The 13,006-nt window shown below is 42.2% G+C and overlaps 1 protein-coding gene across 1 annotated transcript in view; it reads left to right on the top strand.

The window, feature by feature from the left end:
* LOC109882957 (YLP motif-containing protein 1) overlaps positions 1 to 13,006 on the top strand; it is a 54,692-nt gene that overhangs the window by 28,320 nt on the left and 13,366 nt on the right. Inside the window, exons 13-19 of the mRNA XM_031800522.1 lie at positions 1,535 to 1,701; positions 2,088 to 2,150; positions 2,770 to 2,889; positions 3,687 to 3,863; positions 4,099 to 4,182; positions 4,387 to 4,470; positions 7,064 to 7,141. Coding sequence (XP_031656382.1) covers positions 1,535 to 1,701; positions 2,088 to 2,150; positions 2,770 to 2,889; positions 3,687 to 3,863; positions 4,099 to 4,182; positions 4,387 to 4,470; positions 7,064 to 7,141 — 773 coding nt within the window. The remainder of the gene's footprint in view (positions 1 to 1,534; positions 1,702 to 2,087; positions 2,151 to 2,769; positions 2,890 to 3,686; positions 3,864 to 4,098; positions 4,183 to 4,386; positions 4,471 to 7,063; positions 7,142 to 13,006) is intronic.

The raw sequence follows: 13,006 nt of genomic DNA, 5'->3' as shown, positions 1-13,006 counted from the left end.
TTCTTGTTCTGAGAAATGAAGGCTATTCCATGTGAGAAATTGCCAAGAAACTGAAGATCTGGTACAACGTTGTGTACTACTCCCTTCACAGAACAGCACAAACTGGCTCGAACCAGAGTAGAAAGAGCAAGAGGACAAGTACATTAGTGTCTAGTTTGAGAAACAGACGCCCCACAAGTCCTCAACTGGCAGCTTCAGTAAATAGTACCTGCGAAACATTGCCTTGCTGACATCTTTGCACACTCTTGGCATTCTCTCAACCAGCTTCACCTGGAATACTTTTGCAACAGTCTTGATGGAGTTCCCACATATGCTGAGCACTTGTTTACAGCAATTCCTTCACTCTGCGGACCAACTCATCCAAACCACCTCAATTGGGTTGAGGTTGGGTGATTGTGGAGGCCAGGTCATCTGATGCAGCACTCCATCACTCTCAAATAGCTCTTACACAGGCTGGAGGTGTGTTTTGGATCATTGTCCTGTTGATTTTTTTTTCTTTTTTTCTTTTAATTGTACCTTTATTTAACCAGGCAAGTCAGTTAAGAACACATTCTTATTTTCAATGACGGCCTGGGAACAGTGGGTTAACTGCCTGTTTAGGGGCAGAACGACAGATTTGTACCTTGTCAGCTCGGGGGTTTGAACTCGCAACCTTCCGGTTACTGGCCCAATGCTCTAACCACTAGGCTACGCTGCCGAATGATAGTCCAACAAAGGGCAGACCAGATGGAATGATGTATCGCTACAGAATGCTGTGGCAGCCATGCTGGTTAAGTGTGCCTTTAATTATAAATAAATCACTGACAGTGTCACCAGCAAAGTACCACCTCACCATCACACCTCCTCCTCCATGCTTCACGGTGGAAAATACACATGCCGAGATCACCCACAGCACGTCTCACAAAGACACAGCAGTTGATGGACTGTCGTTTCTCTTTGCTTATTTGAGCTGTTCTTACCATAATATGGTCTTGGTCTTTTATCAAATAGGGCTATATTCTGAATACCACCCCTACCATGTCACAACACAACTGATTGGTTCAAACACATTAAGAAGTAAAGAAATTCCACAAATCAACCTTTAAGAAGGCACACCTGTTAATTGAAATGCATTCCAGGTGACTACCTCATGAAGCTGGTTGAGAGAATGCCAACAGTGTGCAAAGGGTGGCTATTTGAAGAATCTCAAATATAAAATATATTTTAATTTATTTTACACTTTTTTTGGTTACTACATGATTCCATATGTGTTATTTAATAGTTTTAATGTCTTCACTATTATTCTACAATGTAGAGAATAGTACAAATAAAGAAAAAGCCTTGAATGAGTTGGCGTTCTAAAACATTTGACTGGTATTGTACATGCCGAAAAACGCGTTGGTTTTAACAATCAAAATAGTGTTTGTGAAGGCAACTTCCATTGTCCTACTAATTTTCAGTTTGCTTGTCTTTCCATGCCTCTTGGTTTTAAAGTAAAATTGCGACAGGTTTCTCTTTTTTTTCTTTGCACTGACTGTCCTGTCTTGTGGTCTAGGTGAACGGAGGAGTTACCCAGAGGAGAGAGGAGGAGGAGGCCCCACGTCGTCCCACCCTCCTCCCCCCCCACCGACTGCTCCTCCTTCCAGGATGGAGAAGAAACCGGAGACCAAGAATGTGGAGGACCTTCTCAAACTGCCAGGCCGAGACACTCGTCCAGAAAGGGTGCAAATAAATGACTTCTCGCTCAATCATCTTACTCTTCATTCACTTACTTCCTCATTCACTTCGATACAACTTTTAAATACAGTACTTCCTCATTCACTTCGATACAACTTTTAAATACAGTACTTCCTCATTCACTTCAATACAACTTTTAAATACAGTACTTCCTCATTCACTTCAATACAACTTTTAAATACAGTACTTCCTCATTCACTTCAATACTACTTTATTTATCCCTCACGTGGACATTTAAGAAATGCGTTGCAAGGATAATAACATCCTCAACCTTGTAGGCCAATACAAGTACAACAAGAGTAGACATATCTCATATCCCCAGATGCATGTCTCGTGTATGAGTGAGTTCCATAACCTCTGATGTTTCTCAGATCGTCATCATAATGAGAGGCCTACCAGGAAGTGGGAAAAGCCATGTGGCCAAGCTGATACGGGTGAGTGGAACCTAAATACAGTACTTCTTGTATCTTCCAACGTGGCTGTTCTGTTGTGGTAATAATAACTTGTCTGGGATGAAATGTTCTCTCCTGTCACGTGTTTCCTGTTTTCCCGATTATAATAATCTATGATATATTATATCCCAGAGTTGTTCTCTCCTGTCACGTGTTTCCTGTTTTCCCGATTATAATAATCTATGATATATTATATCCCAGAGTTCTTTCACAACGGTCAACTACCTAGCCTCGTTCCACCATCCTGATCTCGAGAGCGACGGTCAGGATGGTGGATCAGGTTAACCTAAATACCTGCGCCACTCGTCTTAAACGCACGCTGCTATCCATTTCTAACCTGCACCACTCGTAGTCGTCGTCTTCCCTGAAACGTCTGGAGCGCTGCCTTCTCTCCCTGAAATACCTTGTCGTTACTAGCTCTGACTTTTCTGCTAGCGGCTTTATTCAGGAAGTTTTGCTTACTGTGACTGAAAGGTGGTTGTCTCATCTAGCTACCTTTTTTTAAATAAAAAAAAAGATGAGTACACTATAACTGTAAGTGTTTCTGGATAAGAGCGTCTGCTAACTGACTAAAATGTGAAATGTTGTTGTGTGGGTTAAGGACAAGGAGGTGGAGTGTGGAGGGGCTCCACCCAGAGTGCTGGGGTTAGACGACTACTTCATGACGGAGGTGGAGAAGGTGGAGAAGGACCCAGAAACAGGGAAACGAGTCAAACTCAAGGTGTGTCCTTCTGCTTGCTCTCTGACTGGCTTGCACCTGTGTGTGTCAAATCAAATCCAATCCAATTTATTTATATAGCCCTTCGTACATCAGCTGATATCTCAAAGTGCTGTACAGAAACCCAGCCTAAAACCCCAAACAGCAAGCAATGCAGGTGTAGAAGCACGGTGGCTAGGAAAAACTCCCTAGAAAGGCCAAAACCTAGGAAGAAACCTAGAGAGGAACCAGGCTATGTGGGGTGGCCAGTCCTCTGTGTGTGTGTGTTCCTGATATATGTGGAGCATAAGGCTTTCTACACGAGAGCAGTTTAGTGAAATACTCTCTCTCTGTAGGAGATGACTGTTGGCCTTAAGAAAACTTACCCATGTGTAATATGGTGTCTCACCGGAGCTATTGTAATACATGAAGCAAATGGGCCCCATTTATGCTATGTTGTTTTCATTAAGCAATAACTCACCGAAGGGGGTGTGGTAAATGGGCCAATATACCACGGCTAAGGGCCGGTTCTTATGCGCAACGCGGAGTGCCTGGACACTGCCCTTAGCCGTGGTATATTGGGCGTAAATCACAAACCCCCGGGGTGTCTTATTACTGTTATAAACTGGTTAGCAATGTAAATAGAGAAGTAAAAATAACTGTTTTGTCCGTTTTTATACGGTCTGATATACCACGGCTTTCAGCCAATCAGCATTCAGGGCTCGAACCACCCAGTTTATAATTAAATATTTGAACAAATGGTTTATTTTTGTATTTTAATATCAATTCATAAATGGTTTATTTTTTAAATTTTTTGTCAGTGTCTGGAATACGAGTACGAAGCGGAGATGGAAGACACGTACAGGAACAGCATGCTAAAAACATTCAGGAAGACCCTAGACGACGGCTTCTTCCCCTTCATCATCATCGACGCTATCAATGACAGGGTTAAATACTTTGATCAGTTCTGGAGTGCTGCCAAGACTAAAGGCTTCGAGGTGAGTTGACGTTTTCGTATCTTGAAATATAAAATTTAAAAAAAAAATGCAGATAGACAACGATACTACCGTTCCTTAGTCCATACTAGCTTACCATTTTAGAATTCATGCCCAATGAATGACTTAATTCGAAGTTGTGTACTAGAGTGTGGAGATTCGAACTGAATTACAACGTATACGTTTCCTGATGTGACCTATATTACGTGGAAACGTGTAAACTGTATTTTTATACCAGGTATACTTGGCTGAAATCACGGCAGACAATCAGACTTGTGCTAAAAGAAATGCCCACGGACGGAAGATGAAAGATATTCAAAAGGTAGTGTCATCGAGTCAACAACCGCAGAGCTCTTATACATTTTAGTGGATTCAGGAGTCATATTTATCAAGGCATTGATAACGACAGTGATAGACCATACATAGATTGTCTGTATAGTATTCTTTTTTTTGAGTAATTAATGGCAATATATTAAATATTTTAAATTCCCGTTCTGTTTTATATTTCTGTTTTCTGTCCGTCTAGATGTCCAGTAACTGGGAGTCGTCTCCACGTCACATGGTGCGGCTAGATGTCCGTTCCCTGCTTCAGGACGCTGCTATTGAGGAGGTATGTAGCACGGGAACATGTCACAATATGTTTACATCTTGGTTTTTATACCCTTTGGGGGCGTTAAAGGTGCTACACATAGGATTTGTTTGAATATCGGCAGTAGTGGTGAAATGTAGTGTTTCACGGTATTTCTTACCTGTCAGTGTTGTGATTGGCTGGGATATTTGCCTATTGGCTGGGATATTTGCCTATTGGCTGGGATATTTGCCTATTGGCTGGGATATTTGCCTATTGGCTGGGATATTTGCCTATTGGCTGGGATATTTGTCTATTGGCTGGGATATTTGCCTTTTGGCTGGGATATTTGCCTATTGGCTGGGATATTTGCCTTTTGGCTGGGATATTTGCCTATTGGCTGGGATATTTGCCTTTTGGCTGGGATATTTGCCTATTGGCTGGGATATTTGCCTTTTGGCTGGGATATTTGCCTATTGGCTGGGATATTTGCCTATTGGCTGGGATGTTTGCCTATTGGCTGGGATATTTGCCTGTTGGCTGGGATGTTTGCCTTTTGGCTGGGATATTTTCCTTTTGGCTTGGATATTTGCCTTTTGGCTGGGATATTTGCCTTATGGCTGGGATATTTGCATGTTGGCTGGGATATTTGCCTATTAGTGGGGATGTTTGCCTATTGGCTGGGATGTTTGCCTATTGGCTGGGATATGTGCCTATTGGCTGGGATATTTGCCTTTTGGCTGGGAAATTTGCCTATTGGCTGGGATATTTGCCTATTGGCTGGGATATTTGCCTATTGGCTGGGATATTTGCCTATTGGCTGGGATATTTGCCTATTGGCTGGGATATTTGCCTATTGGCTGGGATATTTGCCTTTTGCCTGGGATATTTGCCTATTGCCTGGGATATTTGCCTATTGGTTGGGATATTTGCCTATTGGCTGGGATATGTGCCTATTGGCTGGGATATTTGCCTATTGGCTAGGATATTTGCCTATTGGCTGGGATATTTGCCTATTGGCTGGGATATTTGCCTTTTGGCTGGGATATTTGCCTATTGGCTGGGATATTTGCCTATTGGCTGGGATATTTGCCTATTGGCTGGGATATTTGCCTATTGGCTGGGATATTTGCCTATTGGCTAGGATATTTGCCTATTGGCTGGGATATTTGCCTATTGGCTGGGATATTTGCCTTTTGGCTGGGATATTTGCCTATTGGCTGGGATATTTGCCTATTGGCTGGGATATTTGCCTATTGGCTGGGATATTTGCCTATTGGCTGGGATATTTGCCTATTGGCTGGGATATTTGCCTATTGGCTGGGATATTTGCCTATTGGCTGGGATATTTGTCTATTGGCTGGGATATTTGTCTATTGGCTGGGATATTTGCCTATTGGCTGGGATATTTGCCTTTTGGCTGGGATATTTGCCTATTGGCTGGGATATTTGCCTTTTGGCTGGGATATTTGCCTATTGGCTGGGATATTTGCCTTTTGGCTGGGATATTTGCCTATTGGCTGGGATATTTGCCTTTTGGCTGGGATATTTGCCTATTGGCTGGGATATTTGCCTTTTGGCTGGGATATTTGCCTATTGGCTGGGATATTTGCCTTTTGGCTGGGATATTTGCCTTTTGGCTGGGATATTTGCCTGTTGGCTGGGATATTTGCCTATTGGTTGGGATGTTTGCCTATTGGCTGGGATATTTGCCTGTTGGCTGGGATGTTTGCCTTTTGGCTGGGATATTTGCCTGTTGGCTGGGATATTTGCCTGTTGGCTGGGATATTTGCCTTTTGGCTGGGATATTTGCCTGTTGGCTGGGATATTTGCCTATTGGCTGGGATATTTGCCTATTGGCTGGGATATTTGCCTATTGGCTGGGATATTTGCCTATTGGCTGGGATATTTGCCTGTTGGCTGGGATGTCTGCCTTTTGGCTGGGATATTTGCCTGTTGGCTGGGATATTTGCCTATTGGTTGGGATATTTGCCTATTGGCTGGGATATTTGCCTATTGGCTGGGATATTTGCCTATTGGCTGGGATATTTGCCTATTGGCTGGGATATTTGCCTATTGGCTGGGATATTTGCCTATTGGCTGGGATATTTGCCTATTGGCTGGGATATTTGCCTATTGGCTGGGATATTTGCCTATTGGCTGGGATATTTGCCTATTGGCTGGGATATTTGCCTATTGGCTGGGATATTTGCCTTTTGGCTGGGATATTTGCCTTTTGGCTGGGATATTTGCCTTTTGGCTGGGATATTTGCCTATTGGCTGGGATATTTGCCTGTTGGCTGGGATATTTGCCTATTGGCTGGGATATTTGCCTTTGGCTGGGATATTTGCCTTATGGCTGGGATATTTGCATGTTGGCTGGGATATTTGCCTATTAGTGGGGATGTTTGCCTATTGGCTGGGATGTTTGCCTATTGGCTGGGATGTTTGCCTATTGGCTGGGATGTTTGCCTATTGGCTGGGATGTTTGCCTATTGGCTGGGATGTTTGCCTATTGGCTGGGATATGTGCCTATTGGCTGGGATATTTGCCTTTTGGCTGGGAAATTTGCCTATTGGCTGGGATATTTGCCTATTGGCTGGGATATTTGCCTATTGGCTGTTTTTTTTTAAAGGTTGAGATGGAAGACTTAAATCCTGATGACGAGCCGCTGAAGGAGCCCAAGAAGGAGGAAGAGGAGGAAGATATTAAGGTAGGACCCAGTCAGCTAGCCTTTGTCTGTTATTAAGGTAGGACCCAGTCAGCTAGCCTTTATATCTGTTATTAAGGTAGGACCCAGTCAGCTAGCCTTTATATCTGTTATTAAGGTAGGACCCAGTCAGCTAGCCTTTGTCTGTTATTAAGGTAGGACCCAGTCAGCTAGCCTTTATATCTGTTATTAAGGTAGGACCCAGTCAGCTAGCCTTTGTCTGTTATTAAGGTATTAAGGTAGGACCCAGTCAGCCTACCTTTATGTCTGTTATTAAGGTAGGACCCAGTCAGCTAGCCTTTATATCTGTTATTAAGGTAGGACCCAGTCAGCTAGCCTTTGTCTGTTGTTAAGGTAGGACCCAGTCAGCTAGCCTTTGTCTGTTGTTAAGGTAGGACCCAGTCAGCTAGCCTTTGTCTGTTATTAAGGTCGGACCCAGTCAGCTAGTCTTTATCTGTTATTAAGGTAGGATCCAGTCAGCTAGTCTTTATCTGTTGTTAAGGTAGGACCCAGTCAGCTAGCCTTTATATCTGTTATTAAGGTAGGATCCAGTCAGCTAGTCTTTATCTGTTATTAAGGTAGGACCCAGTCAGCTAGTCTTTATCTGTTATTAAGGTAGGACCCAGTCAGCAAGCCTTAATCTGTTATTGTCCTTAAAGAGATCTACTGATCCCTCATATCCACTAGAGCAGGACTCTCCCAACCCTGCTCCTGGAGAGCCTACCCTCCTGTAGGTTTTCACATCTTTATCAACCAGCTAACTATTAGAATCTGGTATTTTTTATCTTACCTTTATTTAACCAGGCAAGTCAGTTAAGAACAAATTCTTATTTTCAATGACGGCCTAGGAACAGTGGGACGGCAGATTTGTACCTTGTCAGCTCGGGGGTTTGAACTCGCAACCTTCCGGTTACTAGTCCAACGCTCTAACCACTTGGCTACCCTGCCGCCCCGTATGCCAGGTGCGCTAGGACGGTAGGTCTCCAGGAACAGGGTTGGAGAGCCCTCCACCAGAAACACATCGGTACATTTTCATATGGTGTCATGGCAGTGAGAAGAAATGCTAGGTTGCTTGCAGGTACAGTGAGTGACTTGCTGACAAAAGCCCTTGGGCCAGTATTGCAGCTACAGCAGTATATATATTTTTTTTACTTCAAGTCCCAGTGCAGTCAAAAATGTAATTTTCCTGTGTTTTTATATATATATATTACGAGAGCTGTAAATTATAGCTTGTTTTCCTCCCCACTCAGATCCCTCCGACAGTCTTAGCCTAATTCTTGCTAGAGAAATTGCTCTTTGCTAAGAAGCTATATGTCTTATTTTTTTTAAATATTTTTTTCAAATTTGAATTGAAAACAATCACAGTAAAGTACTAAATTGCTACCCAGAAGTGATTTGATATTGAGATTTGTTTTTGTAACGGCTGCATTTGACCTGATGTTTTTTATTTGGTCTTGTTTTTGGTCGCAATTGTCCTCCGTTGTGCTGAGATTAATCAAATTGATCCAAAATATCTCATAATATTAATGAGAACTTTATCAAGTTATAAACCCAAGTCAAACTTCCTATACAGGGGATATAAAATACAAGCGTACCAGAATGAGGAAGATCGTGAGATTTGGCAACGTGATCAAAATTGAGGAAGTAGTGTGTTGGGTCTAGTGGTTAGTTGACCTCGAGGAAGTAGTGTGTGGGTCTCTAGTGGTTTAGTGGTTTTGTTCAGAGAATCCAACACACAATCCTTCTGACTCGGGCCTTTCCTGTTGTCCTTTCACTGTCCTATATGTTCAATACAACACAAGGATTAAGTGGGATTTCCCACATATATATATATATATATATTTTAAAAAATATATATATTATTATTTTCTTTTTTTAAGATTACGCCTCCCGGGTGGCGCAGTGGTTAAGGACGCTGTACTGCAGCGCCAGCTCTGCCACCAGAGACTCTGGGTTCGTGCCCAGGCTCTGTCGTAACCGGCCGCGACCGGGAGGTCGGTGGGGCGACGCACAATTGGCCTAGCGTCGTCCGGGTTAGGGAGGGTTTGGCCGGGATATCCTTGTCTCATCACGCACCAGCGACTCCTGTGGCGGGCCGGGCGCATTGGGCGCTAACCAAGGTTGTCAGGGGCACGGTGTTTCCTCCGACACATTGGTGCGGCTGGCTTCCGGGTTGGATGCGCGCTGTGTTACGAAGCAGTGCGGCTTGGTTGGGTTGTGTATCGGAGGACGCATGACTTTCAACCTTCGTCTCTCCCGAGCCCGTACGGGAGTTGTAGCGATGAGACAAGATAGTAGCTACTAAACAATTGGATACCACGAAATTGGGGAGAAAAAAATAAAATAAAAAAGATTACATATAGATAAATAGAGAGAGCATTCATTTTGCCTTGGTAATGTGGATGCTTTTTAGGATGGTATACGTACGTAATATGAAATATTCTATAATATTTTTTTTAAATATTGTTAACTATGTAAGCCTAAATTAGTTCTGGATTTCTTCTGTAATCAAACTCTACTTGTGTTGCCGTGGTGTTAGTTCCTTACTAGATGGTAAGTACCAGCGTAACATTTTACAGTTAGGATCCTATCTCTATGGGTAGTTATTGTGGTGATTTTCAATGTAATTAACAGATATTACTTGATACTTCCACAGTCGTGATTACAATATGAATTTGTAATTTCTACAAACAGCACCATATATATTGTCTTTTTCTCATGTATTTAGCAACAAAAATATATATCTTTTTTTTCTAGCGGTACCTAAGGAAGTAGGTATAAAAAAATATTTTCCAAATATTTCCCAAACGGCTCGCCCGGTGAAGGAATGGTGACCTGTGTGGGGGAATTTTTTTTTCTTCCTTTGGCTCTTTTCGGGTTTTTACTCCCAAAATCACTTTTTTTTCTTCTATCGACAACATTTACATATTCTAAGTCCACAACAATGGTTAAACCACATCAGAAGGGTGTCCTACGAAGCAGGTTTGAGAAGTTAGCGAGGTATCTTTGGCCAACTCCTTATAACCGGTCATACAAAAGTGCGTCACCTTTTTTATTTTTTTATTAAGCCAAATTTCTATGGCGACGAATCTTTCAGAACTAACCAGCTCCTGGGCAGGCTAACTCCACTTACCCTGAATGAAATGACTTGAGCCGCGTGAGTTGAGGACCAATGAAATTCGATTCCCTCCATCTCGCAAAGATTACGTCTTCCACTTCCACAAACTATGTATTAATCAAATGTTGTTTTTGGTGTAAAATATACATCTTTTTTTATATATATATCACATTAAACATTTAGTAATAACAGAATGCATTTTAAACTTCACACAATGTAACGCTTTTGTATGACTTAATATTTAAAAAATTAAGGGGAGTGGGGAAAGAGTTGCTTGTGCATTAATAAGCACGCCGAAGACGACATGAACAATAAGCAAGTGGTCTTGTAGTGCCTGGATAAGTGGGTATCCTCAAATTTTGCCCCCCTGCCCCCCCCCAAAAAAAAATCTACCAAGACATCAAACCAAACGTTTTCAATAACAGGTTTGCAAACCCGTTGTTACCTTAATTTAGAATTTACTTTACATTTACTTGTAGATATCATAAGCTAAAACATCTTTCCTACCCTACTGGCTACCGATGTCATTGTTCTGTGAGCTGCTCCATGCGACAATCAGTTGAGAGCTGAACGCTCCTGCTGCCTGATATTCGGCTGAAACAAGCTATGTGCGGGGGGGGGGACCTAAGAACTTTTCATTAAAACCGTAGATGATGACTGAATTGTGCATCGTGAAGATTCAACCAAGACATCAGACCACAAACTTTATAATTGAATCAATCTCTTGAGTATGTTATCTCTACTGCTACCAGAATCCCACCTCAAACACCCAGGGAAGGTCCTTACAGAACTATTATAATTATTAACACAATTCATTAGATGATAGATCCATTTATTAGAAATGGTAAGAAAATGATGTTAGGATCATGTTTACTGAAGCACAGAGAGAAGCTACAGTACACCAGGAAACAAATCTCACTCAGAAGTTGAGTGGGATTGGACATTAGGAAATATGATGTTACAGAGTTTTGGGTCAATTCCATTTCAATTCAGAAAGTAAACCAAATTCCAAATTTTCCTCAATGAAAAGCATTGGCAAATTGTAATTGTCAGTGTTCTTCCTGAATTGGCTGGAATTGGAATTGTCAGTGTTCTACCTAAATTGAAGAATTGGAATTGTCAGTGTTCTTCCTGAATTGGCTGGAATTGGAATTGTCAGTGTTCTACCTGAATTGAAGAATTGGAATTGTCAGTGTTCTTCCTGAATTGGCTGGAATTGAAGAATTGGAATTGTCAGTGTTCTTCCTGAATTGGCTGGAATTGAAGAATTGGAATTGTCAGTGTTCTACCTGAATTGGCTGGAATTGAAGAATTGGAATTGTCAGTGTTCTATCTGAATTGGCTGGAATTGAAATAGTATTTACCGCAACCCTGCTGGAAGGTCTCAATTAACGGTCTACTTTCAGGAACAAGGTAACCTCGTATCCAGTCTCCTCCATTAGCTGTCTACTGTTTTGAACGAGCCTCTGATACCGCTTCATAAATGCTACTTTATTAATGATTCAAATATTTTTAGAAATTCAAAATCAGTTATTTGCCCAGCCCATTTAGTGCTGACAAAATGACCATGGCATGCCGAAAGGTTCTCTGACGGACAACAATCCCAGAGTCTCTAACCTCGTCCACCAGTCGTCTCCCTCTGTCTGTATTGTGGGTTAGCCAAGGGGCGAGGTTACCTTGTTCCTAACAACAAAAAGCTCATGTGTCTCAGTTGGTAGAGCATGGTGCTTCCAACGCCAGGGTTGTGGGTTCGATTCCCACAGGGGACCAGTATGAAAATGTATGTACTCACTACTGCAGTGTCTCTGGATGAGAGAGTCTGCTAAATGACTCACTACTCTATTACCTCTGGATAAGAGAGTCTGTTAAATTACTTACTACTGTAGTGGCTCTGGGTAAGAGAGTCCGTTAAATGACTCACTACTGTAGTGGCTCTGGATAGGAGAGTCTGTTAAATGACTTACTACTGTAGTGGCTCTGGGTAAGAGTCCGTTAAATGACTCACTACTGTAGTGGCTCTGGATAGGAGAGTCTGCTAAATGACTAAATTGTAAATGTAAAATATATGGAGTCGTATCTGAGGCTCTATTCCAAAGTGTTTTTGCAAGTGCCAACATGTTGAAGGAGAAAAAAGTAGCACATAAAAAGGCCAGTCACTTTTTTTTTTAGCTTTCCAACTTTTTTAAAATGACTACCTAGGTACAGGACGGCCTAGGTACAGGACGGCCTAGGTACAGGACGGCCTAGGTACGGGACGGCCTAGGTACGGGACGGCCTAGGTATGGGACGGCCTAGGTATGGGACGGCCTAGGTACGGGACGGCCTAGGTACAGGACGGCCTAGGTACAGGACGACCTAGGTACAGGACGACGACCGACCTAGATGCAGGACGATGACCGACCCTAGATACATGGGCGACCGACGTGATTTAACGACCTAAGAACTAAATATAAAAACCGTAAACTAATCACAACGGCACTGGTTCCATTGCGCTCACTATTAGCTTTGGTTGTGACAAATGTAAACTTTTAAACGATTAATGTATTTATTTACTACATTTAGCTGCTTCATTATTATTGTGGGCTCTAGATTCCTGTTATTAAGGAAATGGCTATATCCACATCAGCTTCCTGTTTTTAAAGAAATGGCTATATCCACTACAGCTTCCTGTTATTAAGGAAATGGCTATATCCACTACAGCTTCCTGTTATTAAGGAAATGGCTATATCCACATCAGCTTCCTGTTTTTA

Source organism: Oncorhynchus kisutch, linkage group LG21 (assembly GCF_002021735.2).
Source record: "Oncorhynchus kisutch isolate 150728-3 linkage group LG21, Okis_V2, whole genome shotgun sequence".
In the NCBI taxonomy this organism is placed as follows: Eukaryota; Metazoa; Chordata; class Actinopteri; order Salmoniformes; family Salmonidae; genus Oncorhynchus; species Oncorhynchus kisutch.
Note: the sequence above shows the minus strand (reverse complement) of the source record. Positions and strands in the feature narration are given on the sequence as shown.